Here is a 23,511-nt window from a genome sequence, read left to right as displayed (position 1 = left end):
TTGGCATGCATATTTGGAGACTGAACACAAGGATGACAAATCCTATGATAAGCACTCCTAAACGTTGCTCCTGAGGCAGAGATCACTCTCCACAGGGAGGCCTGCTCTTGAAGCAATGTAACATGTGCGTTGGCCCATTCTATTCCACAAAGAAAGCCCCTCAGATTGCTTTTGCAGACATGAGACAACAACTGCATTCCATCCCTAGTTCCGCATACATGGGCAGATGTTTTGGATAAGTATCAAATTGACCAGGATCAGATTATCAGCTGATTTACCAGCAGCAGAGGGATGGGGGGGGGTGGCAATCTCAGGTATTTCTGACAACTTGTTTACTTAAAACATTTATATCCTCCCTTTCCGGGCTCCGGCCCAACAATACCTGATTTTAGCTTCAGCAAGATGCCTGCATTATTATCTGCAAGATGCCTGCTGGCAGTTGACTTGAAAAGTTGCATGCATTGCCTCACGGAGCCTCAAGGTGCTCCCCTGCTGCTTTTTGTACCGATTTACCTTCAGAAATATTGAACACCTTACCGATGGCCATTCCGTTATGCCAAGGTACCATGTATGTCCCTGCTCTGCAAGCCATGGCTTTGGGAGGAGCCACCATATATGGAGAGAGGAGGCTCCGCCTATCCCTAACGCCTTGTACACACTCCTGAGTGGGAAGATAAGGGACTGAAAGGGCTGATACGACTACAAAGACTTTTAACAGACTCTAAGACATACACACTTGCCTTTAGAAACTGAGGTGTTGCCAGTCGAACAGTAGCGACAAAGCAGACTTGTTTTCCTAGTGGTGTTCTGTAACCTCTTGGAACAGCACCATCAAAGCCATTACAAGCAGATATAGGCACTGGATAAGAAAAGTGCGAGACAAAGAGTTGTGCCTTTTAGTGTATTTAGCCTCCCACTATTTTATACATATAGAAATGCGCCGATACTAGGTATCACTCAGAGAGGTATGTGTCTGGGCAGTGCTTTTAAGGTTATGTATGTGTATATGTATGTATTATTTTTTAAGGAATTAGCTGAATAAAAAAAAAAATTGAAGTCACAACTTAAAGTCAAGCCAGAAAGTAAACTGGAGGGTATTCAACACTAAGCTTTACTCAGTGTAGGCTTTCTGAAATTAATGGCCCGAACGTATAGTCTTCATTCATTCATTTCAATGGGTTTACTCTTGAGTGCACCTTAGTTGAGTACCCCCTCCCTGCCAATAAACTGTGTCTTTAAAAACTGGTCATTGCTGAACAACAGTATAGCAGATGGGCTGGAGAACGATGTCAAGTGAGAAGCAATAGGTGGGAGGAGATACTGAACCCCCTCAAGATAGATGGGAGGGGTTGGGATAGATAGAAGTAGCAAGAAGAGATAAAGATCACTATTCCCCTCAAACTCAGTCGTTCCCCCCCCCCCCCAGGAAAATCTCTCCTAGCTTTACAGGTTTTCAGCACAGCACAGATTTGAAATGTGTGACCATGACGTCTCATTCCACTCTCGGAGAAGCTTCCACTTCCCTATTAGCGAAATGTGTCACTTTCAGTGCTGTGGAATATGATTCTGTTTTTCCTGGTCTATCCAATTCTGGCTGATACTTATCTCCTTTATTACAGGCTAATTGTGTGCAGATATATTTTCTGCCCTGCCCATGAGTATTGAAATATGCAATCTGCTACCTACGCTCTGAGTTGTGCAATTCTGGAAAAAGCACAGCATGAGATTCTGGCTGCTAGCCTGAAACCAAAAGGTTATATAAAAAAACCCCTAGAGGATATAGTTTTTAAAACACTTGTTTTCATGTCGAAATTATATTCCATTTGTTTCCGCGCTGAATTCAGCATCTATTTCATCAAATAACAGTACCTGTCTATTATTTCACATCTTAATTCATTTTGCCATGACTGATGAAAAAAGGCTCAATTCACAGAGACACACAGCCAAACAGATATCGCTTCTCATGCAGAAATGCATCTGCATAAAAAATGCAGTTGTGTATTTGCTGTTGCATCACCACTGTGCCCATTTTCACTTGTGCATCACAAAGATGCTTTTAAACATTTATGTAATGGCTAAAAGGGGTTTCTGCATTGGTGTGATAAGATGGTCCTTTTATACTGGTAAATTCAGATTCATATGAAACTAAGAAAAAAGAATGCTTCACCACAATTTTTTTTTAAAATGCTGCTAGTTATATGATCTGACACCAACCAGTTATGCAGGGTTTATACAGTCTTGCGGACTGTGGAATTGTGAGTTCTGACAAGCACAGTGTGAATACAATATGACCATTTGAGCTAATATCATCAACTTTTTAAACATTACTCCTAGAAAGAATTCAGGCAAACAACTGAAGCGAAATCCAAGAAATAGTTGGAAGTAATTAAACAAATTATTACTTTCATTATTATATTGCCACAAAGCAGCCTTTTAGTGCATATTAGAAATACAAAGCTGTTTTCCATTCAGTAAGAACATTCTACTGTATGAACACACAGTGTTGAGGAAGTGGGGCAGGGATATTTACGCCACTTCCGCTCTAACCCTATAACAGTCCGTTTTAATAAACCACAGCGCATCAGTATGCCAAGGATCACTGTGAATTGGTTCTGGTTTACAAAACAGCTGCCTCTGGTTATTTGTAAATTGCTTGGCATGTGTTTTCTTTTTAATGCTGTCTGCATACCTACCTCAATATTTTTCTGAAGCAACTGGGATGTCCCAGACCATATATGTATACCTGTAACTTTCCATCCTTAATTTTAAAATATTATCTCAGTAATTGGTGGATGCAAACTGCTAAGCACTAGAAAGAAGACAGAATTATTTGGATCCAGACAGAGAGATGTCTCCCACTCCCTCTCTTCTCTCTTCTCTCTCTGTGCATGTGTATAAGGAGCTTTCCATAAGTGTTGCCAATGAGAGATGCTGGTGCCAACACACATCTCCATTGTGAAGCTCATCCAAGACCTACTGAACTGGCATGGGAATAAGGGTGCCTCTGGGTCACAAGGTGCTACCAGTTGCTCAATACTACAGCTGGATTGTAAAGAATTGTACAGAGACAATAGGCGATAAGAAGAAGAAAATGCATGAAAGTGAGCAACAGGGACAGCTCATCCTAATAGTACCATGCCCTGCTAGGCTGCAATCCCCTACCTTTATAGCACCAGCTTCTTACGTCTACGCAAACATTATGCTAAAGAGAGGGAAATAACCATAAACTATCCTAAAGCACAGGTTAATAAGGAATTTTTGCAAAGTTAATCTAGCTTGCAGTAAAGAATACTTTGATAGGATGGAATTTTTTACTTGCTACGTAAACTATAACTGACTAAGGCAAGGGACCGAATCCTGCATAGTACAGAACTTTCAACACTGCAATTCTAGGTTTCTATGATGCCCATCAACAGAGGAGCTGAAACCATTCCTAGCTGAATGCAGCAACATTTTAAATTCTCTCAATGGGCCTTTCTAGAGAATGCTTAGCCTCACCTTAGACTTTGTGCTAACATTCATTTTCAGCAACATTAGAGAAATATCTCGTGCAATGGAGTGCGCATTCAAGTGTGGAAAGGAAAGACTGGCTGTGGGGAAGAAAGATATGCTATTGCTGGCTTTTTAAAATGTGGCTAGCTGCATGCTCCAGCTTAAGATAAGGGAAATGAACAATTTCCAGACCATTAAAAAGAACCCCAAATAAAGCTAAATAAAATGGCTGAGCATTGCTGTGGTTCTGCAGTAACCAATATTGTGTCCTCCAGATGTTGAGTTCATCTCTCATCATCCCTGAGCACAGACCATGCTGGCTGGGGCTGATAGGACTTGGAGTCCCGCAACATCTGGAGGACACCATGTTGGCTATGTCTGCAGTGGATGATCAGCTTTGCTGCAAGAAAAGAAATCATTGGATAAGTGCTCCTGCACAGCGGCTACATGTGAACATGCAGCACCAAGAGAATTTTAAAATTAAACAACAACCACCAAAATGGCCCAGGCACAGGTTGGGGGAACTGTGTTGCTCACCACTAGTTATAACACAGGAAATAAGAAATGCCTCTGACATCTGCGCATATTACTACACACAACACACTAGCCATTAATGTGCTATGCGGAAGGACTACTTCATTTTACTAGAATGAAAATGTTACGACTATATTTCACGGAAATGTTATGTACTTGCAACAGAGGTGGATCTTTGAAGGATGGTGCATGGATGGACCTTCCACAAGTAAGCGTAAAACAGTCACATTCATTACACAAGAAAATGGATCAAGTGCTCTGGGTTTGCTTAGAACTGCAGCTTTGCAGTCTAGTCATAACCATATTTACTCATAAGTAAATCCCACCTAGTTCAATGCTTGGTATTGTGGTCTAAGCAACTGGTTGTTGTCATTCTGTCTGAAATTGCTCTGTTAATGTTGGAAATGCGCATGCACACACAGAGAGAACGCTCAACCCCCTATATACATTTATTTAGTCACTGGTTATAGTTACAGAATAGCTGAGACTTACCATGACTGTAAGACAGAAAGTTCCCTACAAATTTTATATATTCGTATGTTGGATATTCCTTTGGGTTCAGACTTCCCCTCAGAAGATGACAGCAAAATTCCAAATCTTCGTCAGCTGGAATTTTTAAAAAACACATGTCAAAAAAGACAAGATAAATATTATTTGTAAACTAAACGCAATGAGATTCACATAATGAGACAAATGGAAGAACCGCAATGAATTCAACAATGCTGTCTGTAGTCACAAAGGCCCACAGTCTGCTAGATGAATCTTTGCATAAACCTAGGCTGCTCAGAACTATAAATAGGTATTTCTCATGCATACTTAAAGCCAGGGATTGAGTTTGACTCTTAATCCCATTTTTCAGTACCATTCCATGAAATAAATCACGCAAGCTTAATATACGTATATGTGATTGCAAACAATCCAATGCAAAAAATCAACTTCACATTGCAATTTTAATTGTCTTTTCCTTTTCCTGCATAACAAAATTATTCTTTATTTATTTATTCTGGAAAAAAATCTTTTTTAATTAAAACAGTTTCTTACACTGCAGCAAAATAAGAAGAGTATCTTGTGGCACCATGCATCTGATGATGTAGGTTGTAGACTATGGAAGCTTATACCATTATAATTTTGCTAGTCTTTAAAACAGGTTAACCATAGATAGAATTGATTAAAATGAATCTGTCTTATTAACTAGTAATCCCTGATCCTTCTCCCATGCCTGCCCTTTTAATAGTTCAAAGCACTGTGATTTTAAAACCAATATGCAAAAAATTCCACAAGTTCTCATGTATAATAATAAAAATAATAATTTATGAACAGATGACTACAACAGGATCTGATTAAAGTCTCCTTAAATGTATATCCAACTAAAATAACAATTTTCCTTAAGATTCAACAATGTATTATTAACATAGCTGCGAACAGTCCCATTTTTTAGTACAATAAGCACGATTATTCTAGATTTTATATTGCATAGAAGAAGAATTCTCTATGGACCGGTTCCCTTAGCTTCAAAACAAAAAATATAATACATGAACTATTCTTTCCCAAAAACATATGTAATGTCATTGCAAGCAAAGCATTCTTTCAAGTGTACTGTACAGACCCTTAAGAGATAAATAAATCTCAGAGCCGATGGGTGGGATCCAACTAATATGTCAGGGCAAGGATTTATGCTTGTGCAGCAGAACTTCCCCTCCTCTCCTCTCCTCTCCTTGTGCACCCCCTAAATCTGTTCTAGGGATTCCTGCAACAATCCACAGCAGATCGGAGCAGGGTGAGGGGCATACACAGGGGAGGGAGGAGGTGAGGAAAGTTCTGTTGCACTAGCATAAATCCTTGCACTGACCAAACCTATTAGTTGGATACTATTAAAGGTAAAGGGACCCCTGACCATTAGGTCCAGTCGTGACCGACTCTGGGGTTGCAGCACTCAACTCACTTTATTGGCCGAGGGAGCCGGCGTACAGCTTCCGGGTCATGTGGCCAGCATGACTAAGCCACTTCTGGCAAACCAGAGCAGCGCACGGAAATGCCGTTTACCTTCCCGCCGGAGCAGTATCTATTTATCTACTTGCACTTTGACGTGCTTTCGAACTGCTAGGTTGGCAGGAGCAGGGACCGAGCAACGGGAGCTCACTCCGTCGCGGGGATTTGAACCGCCGACCTTCTGATCGGCAAGTCCTAGGCTCTGTGGTTTAACCCACAGCACCACCCATGTCCCTGGATACTAATACTGCCCTGTTAATTTTTGTCCCATGAACGCAGTAGAAGTAATACTCACATTTTAAGTACTCTGATGAGACAGTATCCATCAGTAGCATGTGAGATGATAATATTTTATAAATGTCTGAATGTTCTTGCTCTGGGAGGAAATTCAACAGGTTCTGATCCATCACGTCAGACTGTAAGTAACAAAAGTGTCCATTACAGAAATGACCAAAATATGGTATCCCTATTCTTTGCCATCACTTCACAATTAAAAAAATAAATAAATGCAAATCTACAAAAACCATGCAGTACATTTTGGCCTGAAAATCCCATGGAACTCAGGAGAGCTCCTTTCTGAGTTGGTATGTATAATAAGTCTGCATTCTTAATTCTCAAATGTTATGTTCCAGGATTTTACATTAGCTGTACTCACAGCCAGATCCCTTTGTTGAGTGTGAGGAACTCTCATTCAGAGATCCTCAATATGGAACCACAAGAGCTACTCACGGGTAAATGTCCAAGAAGAGGTGTGATGCTGTCAGAAACATACACAATGCTTCCATCTGTTGTAACAGCTATTACAAATCCATCTAATGCCTGGTAGAAAGAAGAAGAAAGAAATAGAAAGGGTGGGAGCATTGTTAGGTGAAAACTGGGGGTTCAAACCTTTCAGCTGAATCCTTTTACACAGAATATTTCCTTATTTCAACTTTGTAGCTCCAAGGAAGCTCTTGGAGATCAGACAGGATTTGTTTTGTCTCCTAAGAGCCTGGGTTTAATTGCCCTTCAGCACTTGAAGCTGTTGCAAATGGAGCTGGTCTGTCTGGTCGCACAGCTACACACTTGACACTCAAGAAAAGACAAGAAATATGTTGAAGAAAAGTTAAGGGAAAGGGTGCTATTCATACTAAGAAACAATTGAAATTTTATCACTGGTAGCTTTATCATTCTCCCCTCCTCTTTTTTCCTTACCTCTGTGTTCCCAATTTTTTTTTTGCATTTTTAAACTGCTTCTGCCACTACCACAACTATACCCTTAACTTTTAAAAAATATATATAAAGAAACAATTCCAGTCAGAATCTGTGGGATGCACAAAAGTGGCCCAAGAAATTAATTTGATACAGCCTCTGGACACTTACTGACTGCATTTGTAGAGCTCCTCATTACAGCTAAAGAGTGTCTCATTACATCATTTACTCATTCCCTAATTGACTATAACAAAAAAAATCTATGTAACAACTTAGGGCTCCTTCCTCAACCACCCAGCAGGACAGTCAACACCTTTCTTCTTTTGTATCACTTTTCCCCAAGTTTTTCTTTGCAGCCGTAAATGCTCACTTCTCCCAGAACTGAAGGTGAGATGCCTTTGACAGCTACATTAATTAAGCTCATGGTCCACATTTGGCTAGAACACATTTTTCTACTCTTGAAATACTTAAATCTTGAGAAGAAAGAATCCTCCAGAGATAGCTGTTTTGAGCTCGTTACAGTGGAGATTTGTTTGAGTAAATAGTTTATTTATCTTTAATACATTATACATTTTGCAGATGGGTTCTCATTAGGATTTTATGGAAGAATCTTATCAGTGTATCCAAACATGACACTATTTTTACTTCTTTGTTTGCAAACAGTTCGTGCAACAGAAGGATGGCCCACTTTTCTGCAAAAACTCCACTGAAACTGCCTCATTTGTACGAAAGCAAGCTGGTTACAGCTGTGAGCCAAGCTGTGAGCCAAGCAGAAATTCAGCAGGTGAAGCCTTTTTTTGCCAAACAAACATAGTGATGGAGAAATTTTGCTTAAACACAGAAGAGCAATTCCAAAAAACGTTAGCAACTAATAATATCATCGTAAGAGAATTCAAGGCAATTCAGTTCACTGCTATCAATACACTCATACCCCAGGATGGAACATTCAGTTTTATAATTTCACTTGTATTTCATATGTAGACCACACAACAAAGACTGGCTCAGGACTGCAGTATCTCAAGAACCGCCTCTCCCCATATGAACTGACCTAGACCCTATGATCGTCAGCTGAGGCCCTTCTTCATGTGCTTCCTCCAAAAGAGGTCTGGAGGGCAGCAACACGAGACCGGGCCTCTTCTGCGGTAGCTCCCCGCTTGTGGAATGCCCAGGGAGGCTCATATCTTTGTTACATATCTTTAGGCACCAGGCAAAAACATTCCTCTTCAACCAGGCCTTTGGCTAATTGACCCATCTATGGCCTTTTATACCGGGTGGGGAGATATTGCTTTTATTTGTTATTTTTGTGTTGTTATATTGTAAACTGCCCTGTGATTCTCGGATAAAGGGAGTATAGAAATTAAACAAGCAAGCAAATAAACAGTATTGCAGGATTTTCCCTGAGGCATCTCAGGCTTGGAAAAGACATTCTCTGAACATCTACTCTGTATCTAACAATAGGCCTTCAGACATTTTGATATTAAAACGCTACTGGGTTGTGTCCAGATAGCCATGCTTAGACTGGCCCCGTTGAAAATGTGGGATCTATGTGAATCTGTAACAGAACCCACCACCTCAATTTATTAACGGAATGTCGATTATAAGACTAGTCTAATGTGTAAGGCATTTTGGAACACAAAATTGTTGCGTGCGTGCTACATTGAAAATGCTCCTCTTCCTCGTATGAAAATATAAAGTACATGCCAATAAGCATGCGGTATAGCATTCCAAGCTTTGAATTTTTATTTTCAACATTAAATTACATCAGATGAGGTAGTGAGGTCACTGCTGCTTACTGGGAAGGAAAGGCAGGGAGGTCAGAGTAGTGTCTACTGCTTCCTTTGGTGCACTGACCTCTCTACATCCTTGTACCTCAACCTCTCCTTCTTATTAAGCAGCAGCGACACTGCAACACTTCACCAGGTGAGCTCCTTTTGAATTTTTCCCTACACTTGCTTTCCAATTAGTGGGGTTGCCTATTATTATCATTATCCATCCTTCACCAGAAGATCCCAGGTTGGTTCAGAGTTGTATGCACACAACATTAAAATGAAATTTTAACTATTAAAAAACAATAATTTTGCAAAAGCCAGCTTGCGTTTGCTTGCCTAATATGAAAGCCAGGAAGGCAATCAAGCAATGAGCATGGACATAAGTAAGCACAAGCTGTGGTTTTGATTCCCTCTCCTCTCTTGCTGAGCTCTATCGACCTATAGAACTACATGTGAAAATTATATGGCTTGCAGGGCTGTAGCCACAGTTTACATTGGAAGAACACACACGTTCACAACTTTGCAAAAATTGAGTTTTTCACCTCTAACATCAGCTGGGTGAATTCTTCGTTGCTGAGAAAGGAAGGCTTCCATTCCTGCTGAGTGTTACAAATCTCTGTTTGTGTCGAGAATTCTAAACAAATGAAAACATTTCTGTTATATATCTACCAATATGTTATCCAACATGGGGGTGGGGAGGGGCAAACTGGAACTTTCTTAGGCAAAAAAAAAGAACACGACTTCTGTTAATAGTTCTAGATGGTTGTAAGTCTGTGGAAAGACCTGTTGGAGGAACTATATAATTTTGGAAACGGACAGTCATCTATCTTGGAAAACTTCGACCATGAAATTTTGACTGTTTGAAGAAGCCTCACCATTACCCAGGACAGTAATTGGATGAATAAGTGGGCATGGCTCTGTTACCTACCATTGTGTTTCTGAAGAAAGCCAATGACTTTTTCAAGTACTGTAGTTTTGTCCATTTTGCGGGTGTTTCCTGGAAGCATTGAGCTGAGCTCCTTGATAAGGATATTGAACTGGTCACGCCTCTTCTTCTCAGACTTGTTACGTGAAGCCCTACAAACAGGAGAAAACTGTTAATAGACACACACACACACACACACACACACACACACACAGAGCGTGGTTATTCAAAATTATTTCTCATTATGGTTCATCACTAAGAAAAGCAAAGAAAGCTGACATAAAACAAAAGTTCTTCATGTAATTTTATATTCATTTTTACAACAAATAAGATTTTCTAAAGCTATGCTGTCTTTTCTCAGGGATCACAAAAGGAGATGTACTACAAGGAAAAGATAAACTTGGGGAGCAGCCCAAACCCAAGAACCACAAGGATGAGGGAGGTTTGGAATAAGTGGATCTCTGGCTGAGCCTACGTTCCTTACCCCATCTCAACCACAGGTACACTGGTCTAGGTTCTCCATCCTCAGCCAGCTCAGCTTGAAGCAAGTTCCGAAAAAGAGGGGTGGCAGGAGGAGACCATTCCTGTTCCAAATGTTACATGACATAGCAACCCACTGGCAAAAAGAGTAGCACAAGTCAAACTCTATTTTAAAGACCTGTTTTCTGTCTGCCAGAGCTTGGAAAGAATGAATTACACTGGGCTGGCATAATTTACCCCAGCATAAATTACACTGGCTTCCTATAGTTTGGATTGCTCTACAAATTTAGACGCTACACTAGATTGACACTGAATAATATTATTGCCAAAGTTGCTCGACCACCACATTCAGCGGCTAACACAGGGGTCAGCAAACTTTTTCAGCAGGGGGCCGGTCCACTGTCCCTCAGACCTTGTGGGGGGGGCGGACTATTTGGGGGGGGAATGAATGAATTCCTATGCCCCACAAATAACCCAGAGATGCATTTTAAATAAAAGGACACATTCTAATCATGTAAAAACACGCTGATTCCTGGACCGTCCACAGGCTGGATTTAGAAGGCGATTGGGCAGGATCCAGCCCCTGGGCCTTAGTTTGCCTACCCATGGGCTAACACGACCAAACCTCATTCCACTTTTTAAACTTGGGAGTGTTAGGTGAGGTCTGTACTTCACCCGCCCGCCAACTGTCCCCCCCAAATAGTACTTCTGTCTTGTCAGGATTCAACAAGATAGGGTGTGCTGTCCTGCACAAGAAGTATTTCCAGTAAGAAAGAATGGCAAATGGGTGTTTCTTGTTTATTTGATTACTACAAGACAAAGGAAAAGGCTCATGCCCATGCGTTAATAATAAGCATGAATAAAGAAAGCTGAATTCAAGTTCCTGTATCTAGTTGTATCATTTATGCCCAATCTTGCTTGTCGACTGTAAGGGAATGCACTTATTCACCCCATATTCGGCACATTATCTAGCACACTCTTTTTTCATATGGAATAGTGGGCTTCTGTGTCTTGAAAACACATAGATTAGAAAAAAAGACAGTTGATCTAAGCAGCAGAATAGCATGACCTATATTAGTAGAGGAAAGCTGCAGGGAACAAAGAAACTAAAAAAGAGATGATGCTAAATCAAATAGTGGCCAGACTAGAAATTCTTTCATTAAAGAAAAGCATCATGGTGAAAACTAAACCAGATGCAATCTAAGGCTCTGTATAAGCCAATTAATCTCCTGTTTTCACAAAAATGAGAAAGTATCCAGGAAGAGAGAGAAAACTACTAGCAAACAGCTGCTGTGAAACTCCAGATGCCAGTCAGATCTGACAGTTATTATAGCCTTTCATTTCAACAATCTTTTACACTTCCTCGGGCACCCCAAATGAGATGATAGCAATCTCCTTTGTGTGGATTTATCAGTGTTGTTGTTGTACCAGCATGTAATACCGGATACTTGTGCCAATTTCAGGCACAATATAAAATATGTAATGTCCCCCTGATACAGAGAGCATTTTCTGTGTCCCTAGCTTTTAATTTCCCCCCTCTGGTCTGTCCCTGACCAGAATATAGTTATTTTACCTAGTATAGCATTCTAATGCATCTTCCTTCAATACAGAAGAGCTCACCTAAGTTTTCTCCCCATAAGAGATGAATCACCTCTTAAACAATACTTGTTTATTACATTTGCCTGTTGTATACTGTTGCTGTAAGCAACTTTCTGAAAACCTTTATGCTAGAGCAGCCCCAGCCTTATCCTGTCTCCCACCTAGGGCTTAGAATTCAATCCTCATTAAAATACTAGATGCCCCCCTACAAAGTTTTGTCTCTACCTACTGAAAAGAGTGGAGGAAAGACTAAGGGCACATCCAGACTTTCACTATTTTGCAGGTAGGATTCAGTCACATCTGCAATATAGGAGGCAATAATGCGGACTTACATAACAGGAGGGTTGAAAGGACTGCACTTATATAACGCATGTGCAGTGTATTGACCCCCCCCCGAAAGTGCTATACAAATATTAAGTATGACGGTGCTGTATGATGATGTTTGGTTTTTTACCGCTCCTTTTTTTACAGAACAATCCTAAGACATCTTGCACTATTTACTATATACACTGGACCCAGGAGATGATTTCTCACCCTACTGCCCATACAGGAAAGATGTCTCATTGCAGCAGATAAGGCCCTATGGTGTCAAGACTGCTGCCAGCAACTCCTGGCCAGTTGCCCAGGAATGTACAAAAACAAGGAAATGTTTCTTACCATCCGCTTTTTATTCAGTAGTTACAGAGAGGGGCTATAGAACCCAGCCCCTTGGATAACGGCATTGTCCCGAGTAAATCTCTACTCCTCCCCCCCCCCGTCTCTCCCACTTCCTCATTCGTCAATCGCATCGTCTCTTCTATGGTTGCTAATAAGTGTCCTCTGTCTTTGAGCTCTTTGCTCTCCTACTTTCAAGGCTCACCGGGTTCTGAGAGAGTGGGGGTCTGGAATGCTTTCTAAAGGCACTGTCTGTCAGCTGTCGCCGCCCTGGTGCTTCCTCCTCCTCCTTCTCCCTCTCTCCCATTATTTTCCAGCTTTTCCCCTCATCTGCCTCTGAGCTGGGACCTGTTTTGCAACCCCTGTTGCAAATCTAAACTGTCTCCCTCTTCCACCTCCCTGGAAGGGTCAAGCTGGGGAGACGGTCTCCACCACTCCGCCTCTGCCCAGTCCCTGACATCTGGCTTCTTAGAAATGTAAACGCTTCAGCGACTCACAAAGCCGCCTGTTTTTGCTCTGGTGGCCAAAAAGAACAGAAAGAAGACCTTGGACAAAATAGCATTGAACTGTAAGGGAGACACAGAGATCTAAATAGAGACTATTATCTGTGGCGTGACATCCCTTTACGTGTGTTTATTTTTTATTCAGATTAGTCATGGCCACTGGAAGGTATTTGGATTGGTACTGCAGAACACTCCTAACCCCTTATACCTGTACTGTTGAAGGGGGTTAGGAAGAGGCGGAGGTGCTCCTTCCTTCGCCAGGCTCTGCCACCGGGAGTGTCCCCCCCCCCGCACCTGCCAAGAGTGCCACAGAGCAAAGGCTACTGCTGGTGGTGTTCCTGCCACAATAGCCACCACAAGGCCCTGAAATGGGGCATCACAGTGGCAGGCACAGAGCAGGGCCAGCAAAGGATCTGCTGGAGAGAATCCTGAGGAGTCGGGCAGCAAAAAAAGTGGAAAATAAGGGCCACCCAGCCAGCTTCCATCCTGGCCAGGCACAAGCAGTGGGGATTTAAGATACAGTGGTGGGTCCACAGCTCTGTTCCTGTCCGCTGTTCACAGCCAGGATTGCTTTCTCAGTTCTGCAGTGCCTGACGTAGTCTACTGCAGGGAAGATAGTTGAATCTGTTTTAAAATAAGCACCTGCATCCCATTTACCCTGTACTGTTTTTCAGGTAATTAAGACACAGATAACCTGCCTTTTAACATTTTCCTTTGTTGGTTCTTGTAGGTGCTTTTAAAGTACTAGAAAGATGTGTTTCATGTGAAGCACGAACATTGCCCGTGGGTGTCTCTGTTTCACTTCAGATTCTAGTCTCTCTTAAGGGAACCAAGTGCAGCATTTGACACGGGAAGGGCTTCCCATGGCCCTTTGCTTTTAAAGCATGGCAAGAAGAATCACGTGTTTTGAGATTCAGCTGTTTTTCATGTTGCGCCAGGTTTTATTTTCTCCTTAGCTTGGTCAAACGAGAGACAGAGAGAGTAAAATAGCTTTGTTATGCATTAAAATTAGGCTCTCATGAAGCTGACAATTCCCAGTATTGAAGGAAAAGGAGATGAAGAGGGGAGAGGGTACTCACCTCTTTGCCCTGTCTTTTTCATCCTCATCCATTAGATTGTCTAAGCAGCTTTTCCTGTTGAAAGAATTCAGGGTAGCTTTAGCACATGTTTCCACTAGATTTCTAGAAAGGTTAGGTTTCAAACAGAATCATTGTTGCTTCACTTAATTCATCACGACACCTATATGTATTTTAAGCCAGTGGCTCTATGATTCATCATTCTCTCTGCTTGTTTTGGCCAACATTTGGACTGCAATCCTCTGCAAGCGAACAGGGTGAAGAGGGACTCCACATAGGCATCTTGAAGCATTCCCAACAGCTGGCTTGTTCTCAAGGGTCCCAACACAAAAGCTGCTTGCAACACAGCAGCAGTGAGGCCACCTGGGCACCAGGGAAGAACAAGCTCCTGGTTAACTTAAGGTGAGATGCTGGGGAGCCTTGGCTTCCCAAAACTGGCAGTGAAAGACTCCGGTGTGCTTGAAACAAGCTTATCTAATTAAAGAAAAACTGTTCAAATCTCTCCGAAGTACAACTAATGACTTGTCAACACTTCCGCTTGCCCTGTGTCCAGAAACCACAAACGTGATTGAGCAGTTTTCTGATTTACCTGCACTATCTAGGCAATGCTCTAAGAAGTTTCCCCTTTGGTCCGCTCATTTCCCCGGGAAAAGCTGCTCTTTAGCGTTAAATCAGAATAAATGGCAATCTGGGGAAAAATCAGAATTGTAGTTTGCTCCAAGTGAGCACTAAAAAGCAGAGTGGGGGAAGCAGTGGAAGTGTGGATAAGCCCTAAGACAAGCTAGAAATAGTGTTTCATACCAGCCTGGAATTTACTATTATTATTATTATTATTATTATTATTATTATTACCCCGCCCATCTGGCTGGGTTTCCCCAGCCACTCTGGGCGGCTCCCAATAGAATATTTAAAACACGATAAATACATCCACCATAACTGCTATTGTTTTGAGCTACTAAATGACCACTGTACTCTCCCTGAATATTTTTCAGTAGCAAATCAAGCTGCTGCCTATCCCTTATCAGTGATGCAAAATTAAGCCCTGAGTTAGAAGAAGAAGGAGAAGAAGAAGAAGAAGAAGAAGAAGAAGAAGGAGAAGAAGAAGAACAAGAAGAAGTCTGATTGTCTGCTTACTTACACCTTCCTCCCAATAGTTTTGGGAACTCTCTCTCAAATAAAGTTATAGTGCTAAATCTATGAACAGATACTTCTGTTGCAAACAAGCCCTGTACAAATGGGTTGCTTCAGCCGTCCAAGATAACCCTCTGCGCTAAACTTTACATACGGTATAGGGAAAAAAGAACAAATTTAAACGAACATTCATCGGTGAAGACTGCCATCTGCACAACTCAAAAGAACTCTTTGGTGTGTGCCCGTTCCCTCCTCCCAGCAATGGTAAACAGGATTAGCCTTCTGAACGCAAAACAGGAAAAAGTAGGTCACTTCGGCAACACTGTTCCATGTGATAAATTGATGATGCGATTGTAATGGTCTGCTCACAGTCATCTCTCTCTTTCTCAGCTGACTGCAGTTAACTGAAAGACCATACAAAGATACGTCACAGAAGGTTTGATAAAGGTTGCATGCGCTCCATACATTCATGAGCTTGTAATTCAAGTGGCACCTGGTGTTCTGATTTAAAATAAACAAATAAAAACAAGCATGTGCTACATAACCGCTGAGGAAATTTTACGGGCAAAGTTTGGTAAAAGGTTGAGAAATGGGAGGACTTTCCATGTCTTCTGGAGCTCCACTTGTTGGCAAAACAGTGCTTATCCTTTCATTCTGCCCTACCTTATGAAAGAAGCAAACCCAAATAAACTGAATCGTGGGCATGGGATCAACCACGTGTTAGGATTACAGCATTTTCTGGGCATGACGGAATAACCATGACCAAATTCAAGAGAACAACCCTGCTTAATACATGGCTATTTTCCAAGGCTGTCTACACATTACCTGCTTAAAACACAGCTAGATTTTTATTTTTCTCTGTTCGGTTTGAAACTGGTTTGGGGGGGGTGTTTGCATCAAAACACAGTATTTCATATCAAACTACAGCATAGAAACAGAATAGGTATGGATTGTGACTAATGTTGTGTGTACACCGCTTCCCAAAGCAGTAGTGGAAACACACTGGATGCAGAGCCAAAGAGGAACATCCCCATGCTGGAAGCCACCATTATTTAGTTAAATAAAAATGGGGACTCAGATACCTGAACTAAACTATTCTGCAGCCCTAGGCAAGACCATCTGGATTAGTCAGGTAATTTACGCTACTGAGCCCAAGTATAATAGATTCAAACAATCTCCAATACATTGACAAAACCTTCGTTTTGCCACCTATTCATGCACAAACAGTCACAACATTTTGAGAGCAGTAGAGCCAATTTGGAAATGAACTCATTGTGCTCAATTAAAAAACAAACCTTTCCTCAAATAAAGTAAATTTTAAATGGTTCTTCAAGTTTGCAGCAGGAGCTGGCTGTGGATGGAGCTAATTGGCTAGCAGCCGTGATTTCACCAAAATAACTCATCATAAATCCCCAGAATAGTTTTGCATTTTTTTTAAGAAAAAGGTTTCCCATTTCCCTAAAAAAAGAAATCTACAAATGAATAAATAAAAGTACTTGCGGTGCTTAAAAAAAATATGCAAAAAAGCAGTAACCCACTTGAAGCATGGGAGAAGGGCATGGCTGATAGCTATAACAGCACTAGGTTCACTGATAGGTATGCCTCCCATTTTAATTGTGAAATGGAGCAGAAGGTGGTTACGCTGAAGAAACTGCTGTGAGCTCTCCCGCTCTCTCCTTAATTTTACATCTGTCTTTGCCCTATCTTATCCCTGTTTGATTTTCATAATTGGGTGCTGCTGGGTTCTTGGTTTCTAGAACAAATGCCACACTGTAAATCGCCCAAGAGGGGTTTGGCTGAAAGTTTACACCCAACAGTAATGCATTTCATGTACTGGAAAATGGTGGCTGGCAATTTGGTAGCGAGCAGCAGAATAAAAACGGGAAGTGATTTTTAGAGTCCTCTTAAAAACCTGTACAAAAATATGAAAAGGCACAGTTAGGTGCTTTTGTTTCAATTAACTCTGGTGCATAACAATGCAAGAGAGATTGCCAGTGGGTTGTGGATTGATATTAACTTCTGTTGCTAGGTTAATAAAATTATAATGTGGCACTTTGTACATACAAAGGGCACCCGTCTTAAAATAACTGCTTGAAGCTGAAAGCAGTTGACATGACATGAATAACTCCCACAACTGCCCTGTAGATTTCTGTACACTTTCTGAATCATCAGTACAGTAGTGATGATTTGTAGATATAATACAGACTGTGGGAGCTAGTTCTGTAGTTCTGTAGATGCAACGTAAGGTCTGACTATACTGCAAAAAGAAAAGTGAATATGAAGTTTGGATTATGAAAAGGAGAAGAAAAGAGAAGAGAGATTTATTTATGTGCCACCCTATAACTGTTATAGTTGTTCTCAGGAAGGCTTAGAGGATGAAAACAGTAAAATGAATAATATAATACAATGTGATACATGCTTAAAATTAAGCTCCAGATCAAAGACTGGGGAAGCATACGAGCAAAAGCAGGTTTCGTAAGGGTTCAGGAAGAGTTGAAATGCCTGGGGAAATAAAAACGTGCTTGCCTGGCACCGAAAGAACATCTGAGCAGTCAGCAGGCAGTTTTCTTCAGAGGGCAATGAATAACTGGATGCCACTACCAAAAAACACCTTGCACTAGTAAACAACTGCCATATCTCCATCAGGGGAAAACATTGAGAGTAGTAATAATACCTGGAGAAGTATCAGTGACGTGGAACGGTTATTTGGATCAACTCCATCAGCCCTATCCAGCGTAGTCAATGGTCAGGGATTATGAGATCTGTGGTCAAACAACACCTGGAGGGCTAACCCTGATTTAGTTGACCCCTGATCTACTACCCCAGAGTTAGACTGGCCCTCCTCCCCACCCACAAACCAACACTCACCCTCTCTTTAGGCATCTGCCCTCTGACCCTTCTTGATCTGAGACAAAAGCAAGCTCCACCCAGGCCTCTACCAATCTGATCATCACTTCTAGAAGGAACCAGGAGAACTCCCAATATTGACTAGTTGATCCCATCCAATGGCTACAAAACACGGAGGGTGGGAAGCAATTGTGGAAAACTAAGAAAGAGTTTATTGATGATGCAGTTGTAATGAACTGAACTGATAACAAAAACTATGAGAGAGGACAATGGAAGTCTTGACTGCATACAAAATAGCTATATTCCAGAAGGCAAAACCCTAGCCTGAATCTCTCTCACATGATGAAGGTGCCTATGAGTTACTTCAAACTTTTTGCTGTATCACTCCTTCTTCTCTCCTTTCAGGCTGATATAAGCGATCTCATTGTCTCTTCTCTGTATATTTCTAATGTCAAACAAGCCAGTAGAGTATAACATCTACCTATTGATCCCATTTCCTGTTATATTCATGTTCCACCTTCATAAATTCCTTAAGTCACATATGAGGACAGGTGGGCAAGTGGGCATGGTTTGCAGAAAACTGTCTTGTGGGCCAAACTGGGTCCTGTACAGGGCTGACTTAGGCTACATTGCTTGTCTGCAACTTGCTCTTACAACAATTCATTTGTCCCAGTATGCAAGAAGGAGAAACACACACAGTGGAAATGGTATTCATTATGGACTAAAGGCAGAGTTTTTTAAACTGTGGTTGCCAACCTTGGCACCAAGAAATCTCAACGTGGTCACAATTGGACCCGCGCTAGTAGCAAAATGTGCCTGGGGAATTTCAAACACTGTTCATGGCATCTCTTGTGGATTTATTTTTAACCGCATTTCAGTTGCTTATTTCATGATTTATATTGCATTACAATTTGAATTCTATGAAATGCAAACTGCAATACAATAACATACAAGCATTAAAGTAAGTATTAAAAACATGTAATTTCTGAAAGCGCATACCTGTAACTTTTGGTAGCAAAGCACTTCACACTTGCATATTGTAAGCATGCCATCAAACTCCTGACACAGCTGGAGATACTGATTATCTCAAGGTAATGCAAGATATGTTGTGACATGCATTTCATTTGATAGATAACTGGGATAGTCATTATGAGTCTATAAACAAACACTGCAGAAAGGAAATGACCTGTGTTTGTAGACATGCCAGTAATGTCATGGAATGTGCATATCATTCCATGTTTTTTGCTGATAGAATGAGAAAGATTTCTCTTCTCCTAGAAAGAATGTGTACAGGTGGTTTAGTAGCTGTTCCAGTTCTCCCGTCATTCATTACGTAATTTGTCTACTGAGCTCTGACTACAGAAATATCATCCCTCTGCAACCAAGCATACCAATGGCTTGTTTGGAATTGCAACATAGTGCTGATGGTGTTTATGTGACCAAATGAGAAATAAAAACTGAGGCGTGTAAGTTTTGTGGCTGTGTGGAAGGCCAAAGAAGGTGAGTCATGTTATCATGTAGTCCCACAAAGGTTGAAGACAAAAGAGTAATCCTGAGGTTGCAAATTTAAAAACTCACACACACCCCCTCAGTTTATGATGAAACAAATATTTGGCAACTATGTCTCACATTACACCCTTCTTAAACTTGTAAATATTTTTAATCACTGTACTGATTTCAAGTAGGAATGGGAAGAAAATTGTTTCAACGCTTGTAAGAATACAAAAACCAAAATGTAGCTGTCTCAAAAGTCACACTTCTACAAATGTTGCCATATGGTTTTCCAACCAGAATGCATATAGCACAGGAAAACCAATGCATGTATTAATGAAAATAATATACAAAAGTTCAGGTTGGGGGGGAAATGCATGCAAAAATGTGTATCTTAAGCAGAATTTCAAACAAAAACTTGTACATTACAGGAAGAAGAATATGAAACTGCTGACTAATTTTCATGAGGACTTTTTTCAAAGTGCAAACTGATGTAGGAACCGAACTCAAGATTAGACAAATGAGAAGTTCGAGAGAGAGACCGAAATTTGCAGATTCCTCTATCCCTAATTCTAATCTAAATTATTAGACATTAGGATTTTATCCAGCACTAACAATTACTAAATGCTGTACACAGATTAAAAGCAAGACAGTTCATGTCCACAGGCTTAAAGTGTAAAAGACACAAGACAAAAAGCATACTCAGGAGTAGACCCATTGAAAGCAACGGGCATAACTGGCTGAAGTCCATTAATTTCAGTTGGTCTGCTCTGAGTGTGACTGAACTGGATATCACCCTAATTCTTCGCAAAACTCTTCTGCAAAAGGCAGATAAGAAGAGGGGGGCACATGAATAACAGCAGTACTGGCTCATTCAGGGTGATAGGTTCAACCTTGTCTACACCTAGAAAAATAACACGAAAGTTCTGCCCTAGATATTCTCTCACAAACTGCTGAAATGTGTGAACTAAGGCCATCAAGGCAACGCCTTATGGTTCCACGTAAGTGCCTTTAAAACAAACAAATAAAGCTGTGTACTAAAGTAGGCATAATAAAAGTTGCCACAATGACATATATCATCTTCTAGATGCCATATTCAGCAATGCACTTTTTCATGCAACAGTAAGTTTGCATTGTCCCAAAGTAACTGCGAGTGAGAATGTGCAGTGACCTGCTTTAGTGGAACCACATTATCTGCCAGGATCAAATGGGATGATGAGACTCTTAAGTATAGTATATTTATTCCTTATTTGTCTGTAAACAGCAGCAGAAAATAAATTTGTAAGAGCCGTTCTATCAGACCTGCAATGTTTCCCTATTCTCTCAAACTTATCTCACTTACTACTAATTATTATTATTATTTATTTGTACCATACCCATCCGACTGGGTTGCATACAGCAGCATAAGGAAGCATTTGTTTTCTCAGAGACGGGTTGGTGTCATCACTGTGGAGGAAAAGGTTATTGTGTCTACCACAAAATTGGCTTTATATAGCTATACAAATCTCTGGGTTTTGCTCTGTGTTCACTTGTGAAATATCTAATTAATTTTCAACTTCATAATTGGGCCAAACTCCAAATGAACAAAAATTGAGGCCCAACTATTGTTTTGTAGATTAATAAGATTTTGGATGTTTGGAAGGTTCTTTTATTATTATAAACCACCCTTTTAACCACCCTATTTTTAGTTTTAGTTCAGGTCTATGTCCCAAAGCAGAGAGCCCCGAATAAAGTATGAAATAGTGCAGAGGCATTGCCAAAACTAATATTTTTGTAGAAAAACGTCAGGTTCAATGGAAGAAGTGGTTTTCCCTACAACTCAGAAGTTGTTGTTTTTTTTAAATAATTTTTATTAAAGTTTCAATCAAAAATTAAACAACAAAGAAAGAAAAGAAAAACATCAAAAAAGATACACAAATACACAATACAAATCTCAAAGAGAAAATAAAAAAAACACAAAAAACAAGAATCAACATTAAAAAAAAACATAACAATTAAAAACAATATCTCTTTTCCATTTCCGTTTTTAAATTAACTTATTTTCTGGACTTCCTCATACCTCCCCCTTTTGTATTCCAATCCAAATTGTTTGTCCAGCAATTTCTTTTCCATTTTTTTAATCCCAATCTTTAATTTTAATATAATATTGAAATATATAACTTCAACTTCTTTAAACCTAATCTTTAGTCTTAATGTAATGTAATGTAACATTAAAATTTTACCTCTTAATTGTCAAATTTCCATTTCATTAAACGTCTTTAATCCTAGTCTTTAGTCTTAGTCTGTTATTAACCTTAACCTGTACAGCTAGAAACCGCTTATTTTCAGTCCAACATCACTCTAACATTCTTTAATTTTGCAATGTTTCTGAAGATACTCAGAAGTATTTTTATTACTACGAAGAGATCATCTGTCAAGATAACAACAGACAGTAATTAAGGTTCCTTAAAAATCATATCGGGAATTCCTGTGGTGTGTTCTTCTCCTTTGGGATGCTTCCCTATTATCCTCAGAATTACTGTCAGAATTACAGACTGATTTGCTCTGAAGTTATTATCCCAGGTACAGAAAAACACATGGGACATGTTTATATCCAAATACTTAATCTACTTGCAGGATTGAGTTTACAGAAAAGAACCATGAGTCTCACAACAGGTGGCAATCATGAATATGGTATCCATATCTGGCAGCCTTCAGAAAGACTATGTATTCTGACCTAATATTCGCACCCCCCATACTACCTACGTATAAAATGCTGCTGGCGAGGGTCCCTGTTGGTGGCAGCCCACAGTAAGCTTTCAAACAGGGCATTCTGGGGTCAGGAGGGGCTGAGCCAGCCCAGAATCCACTGGATGCCAGGACAGCCCCACTGCTCTCATGCAACAAGATCAGGCCCAATTAGCAGACTAACTGCAGGCTGGCACAGCAATTTCCCTGCTTTCCGCCTTGTGCTCTAGCCAGCATGAGCAACAGGACTCTGGATGAGGCCACGGTGGTCCCACTGCTGCCCGGCTGGGGTGTTGGATTGCAGCTCAAATCTCAAACCATCAGAGAGTGAACTTTTGTTGACAGCATTTTTCTTGACAGAAAGACAGCTACAAACGAATTTTAAAAATGGCTTGCAAAACACATGGCAGGGGATTCTGAACAATCATATCTTGTGTTAAAAGCATGTGCAGACTGGTCACCCACCCACTGGGATTCAGCGTGCTGGAGGCGTGTCAGAGGAAGGCTATGGATCTGCCACCTCGTTGCCCAGACATGTTCCTCCAATGACCCTGAATTATACCAGCCCTAGAGCTGGTGTTGTTGATTCCCAGCCAGGGGAAACCATGGAAGGGGAAAATGCTCCGGCAGAAAACAGGGCTTAGGGTTTGCTAACAGATCGACCATGGAACCACTACCTCAGGTTACAATTGCCTTGAAAAAGTAATAAAATTTATCCAGCAAAGAAAAATTGCCCAGGTTTTCTGCCACTTTATTTATTAATATGCAGCAAAATCCACAGCTATCACCAAGCGGTTCAAATAAATGCTCTCTAGGGTGAACAGTAAGAATAGGGTGTTTCTTTTCACAGTTTGCCCTCTAATAAATATTATAAGGGCAAGCTAAATAAATATCCTGTATAGGGACACACATTTGTCATTGTACTTTAACTTTTACAGTACATGTCTACTCATAACTAAGCCCCACTGAGCTCAATGGGGCATACTCCCAGGTAAGTAGGTAAAAGATTGTAACTGGGAATGTCTTTTAGTTTTAAACTAGCACATAGTTTTATATACAGTGGTACCTTGGGTTACATACGCTTCAGGTTACAGACTCCGCTA

General features: G+C 40.7%; 1 protein-coding gene across 3 annotated transcripts in view; it reads right to left on the bottom strand.

Annotated features, from left to right (window-relative positions):
• Nucleotides 1-23,511, bottom strand: part of NPAS2 (neuronal PAS domain protein 2) — a 99,375-nt gene that overhangs the window by 25,040 nt on the left and 50,824 nt on the right. For all 3 annotated transcript variants that reach the window (XM_081002991.1, XM_081002989.1, XM_081002990.1), the window contains exons 2-8: nucleotides 14,216-14,269; nucleotides 9,904-10,052; nucleotides 9,518-9,609; nucleotides 6,745-6,834; nucleotides 6,311-6,431; nucleotides 4,519-4,632; nucleotides 741-859 (exon numbers count right to left, since the gene is read on the bottom strand). In XM_081002991.1, the coding sequence (XP_080859117.1) occupies nucleotides 741-859; nucleotides 4,519-4,632; nucleotides 6,311-6,431; nucleotides 6,745-6,834; nucleotides 9,518-9,609; nucleotides 9,904-10,052; nucleotides 14,216-14,247 (717 nt within the window). In that variant the 5' untranslated portion in view covers nucleotides 14,248-14,269. The remainder of the gene's footprint in view (nucleotides 1-740; nucleotides 860-4,518; nucleotides 4,633-6,310; nucleotides 6,432-6,744; nucleotides 6,835-9,517; nucleotides 9,610-9,903; nucleotides 10,053-14,215; nucleotides 14,270-23,511) is intronic.

Source organism: Podarcis pityusensis, assembly GCF_964106645.2.
Source record: "Podarcis pityusensis genome assembly, chromosome: 4".
Taxonomy (NCBI): domain Eukaryota; kingdom Metazoa; phylum Chordata; class Lepidosauria; order Squamata; family Lacertidae; genus Podarcis; species Podarcis pityusensis.
This window is presented reverse-complemented; position numbering and strand designations above follow the sequence as displayed.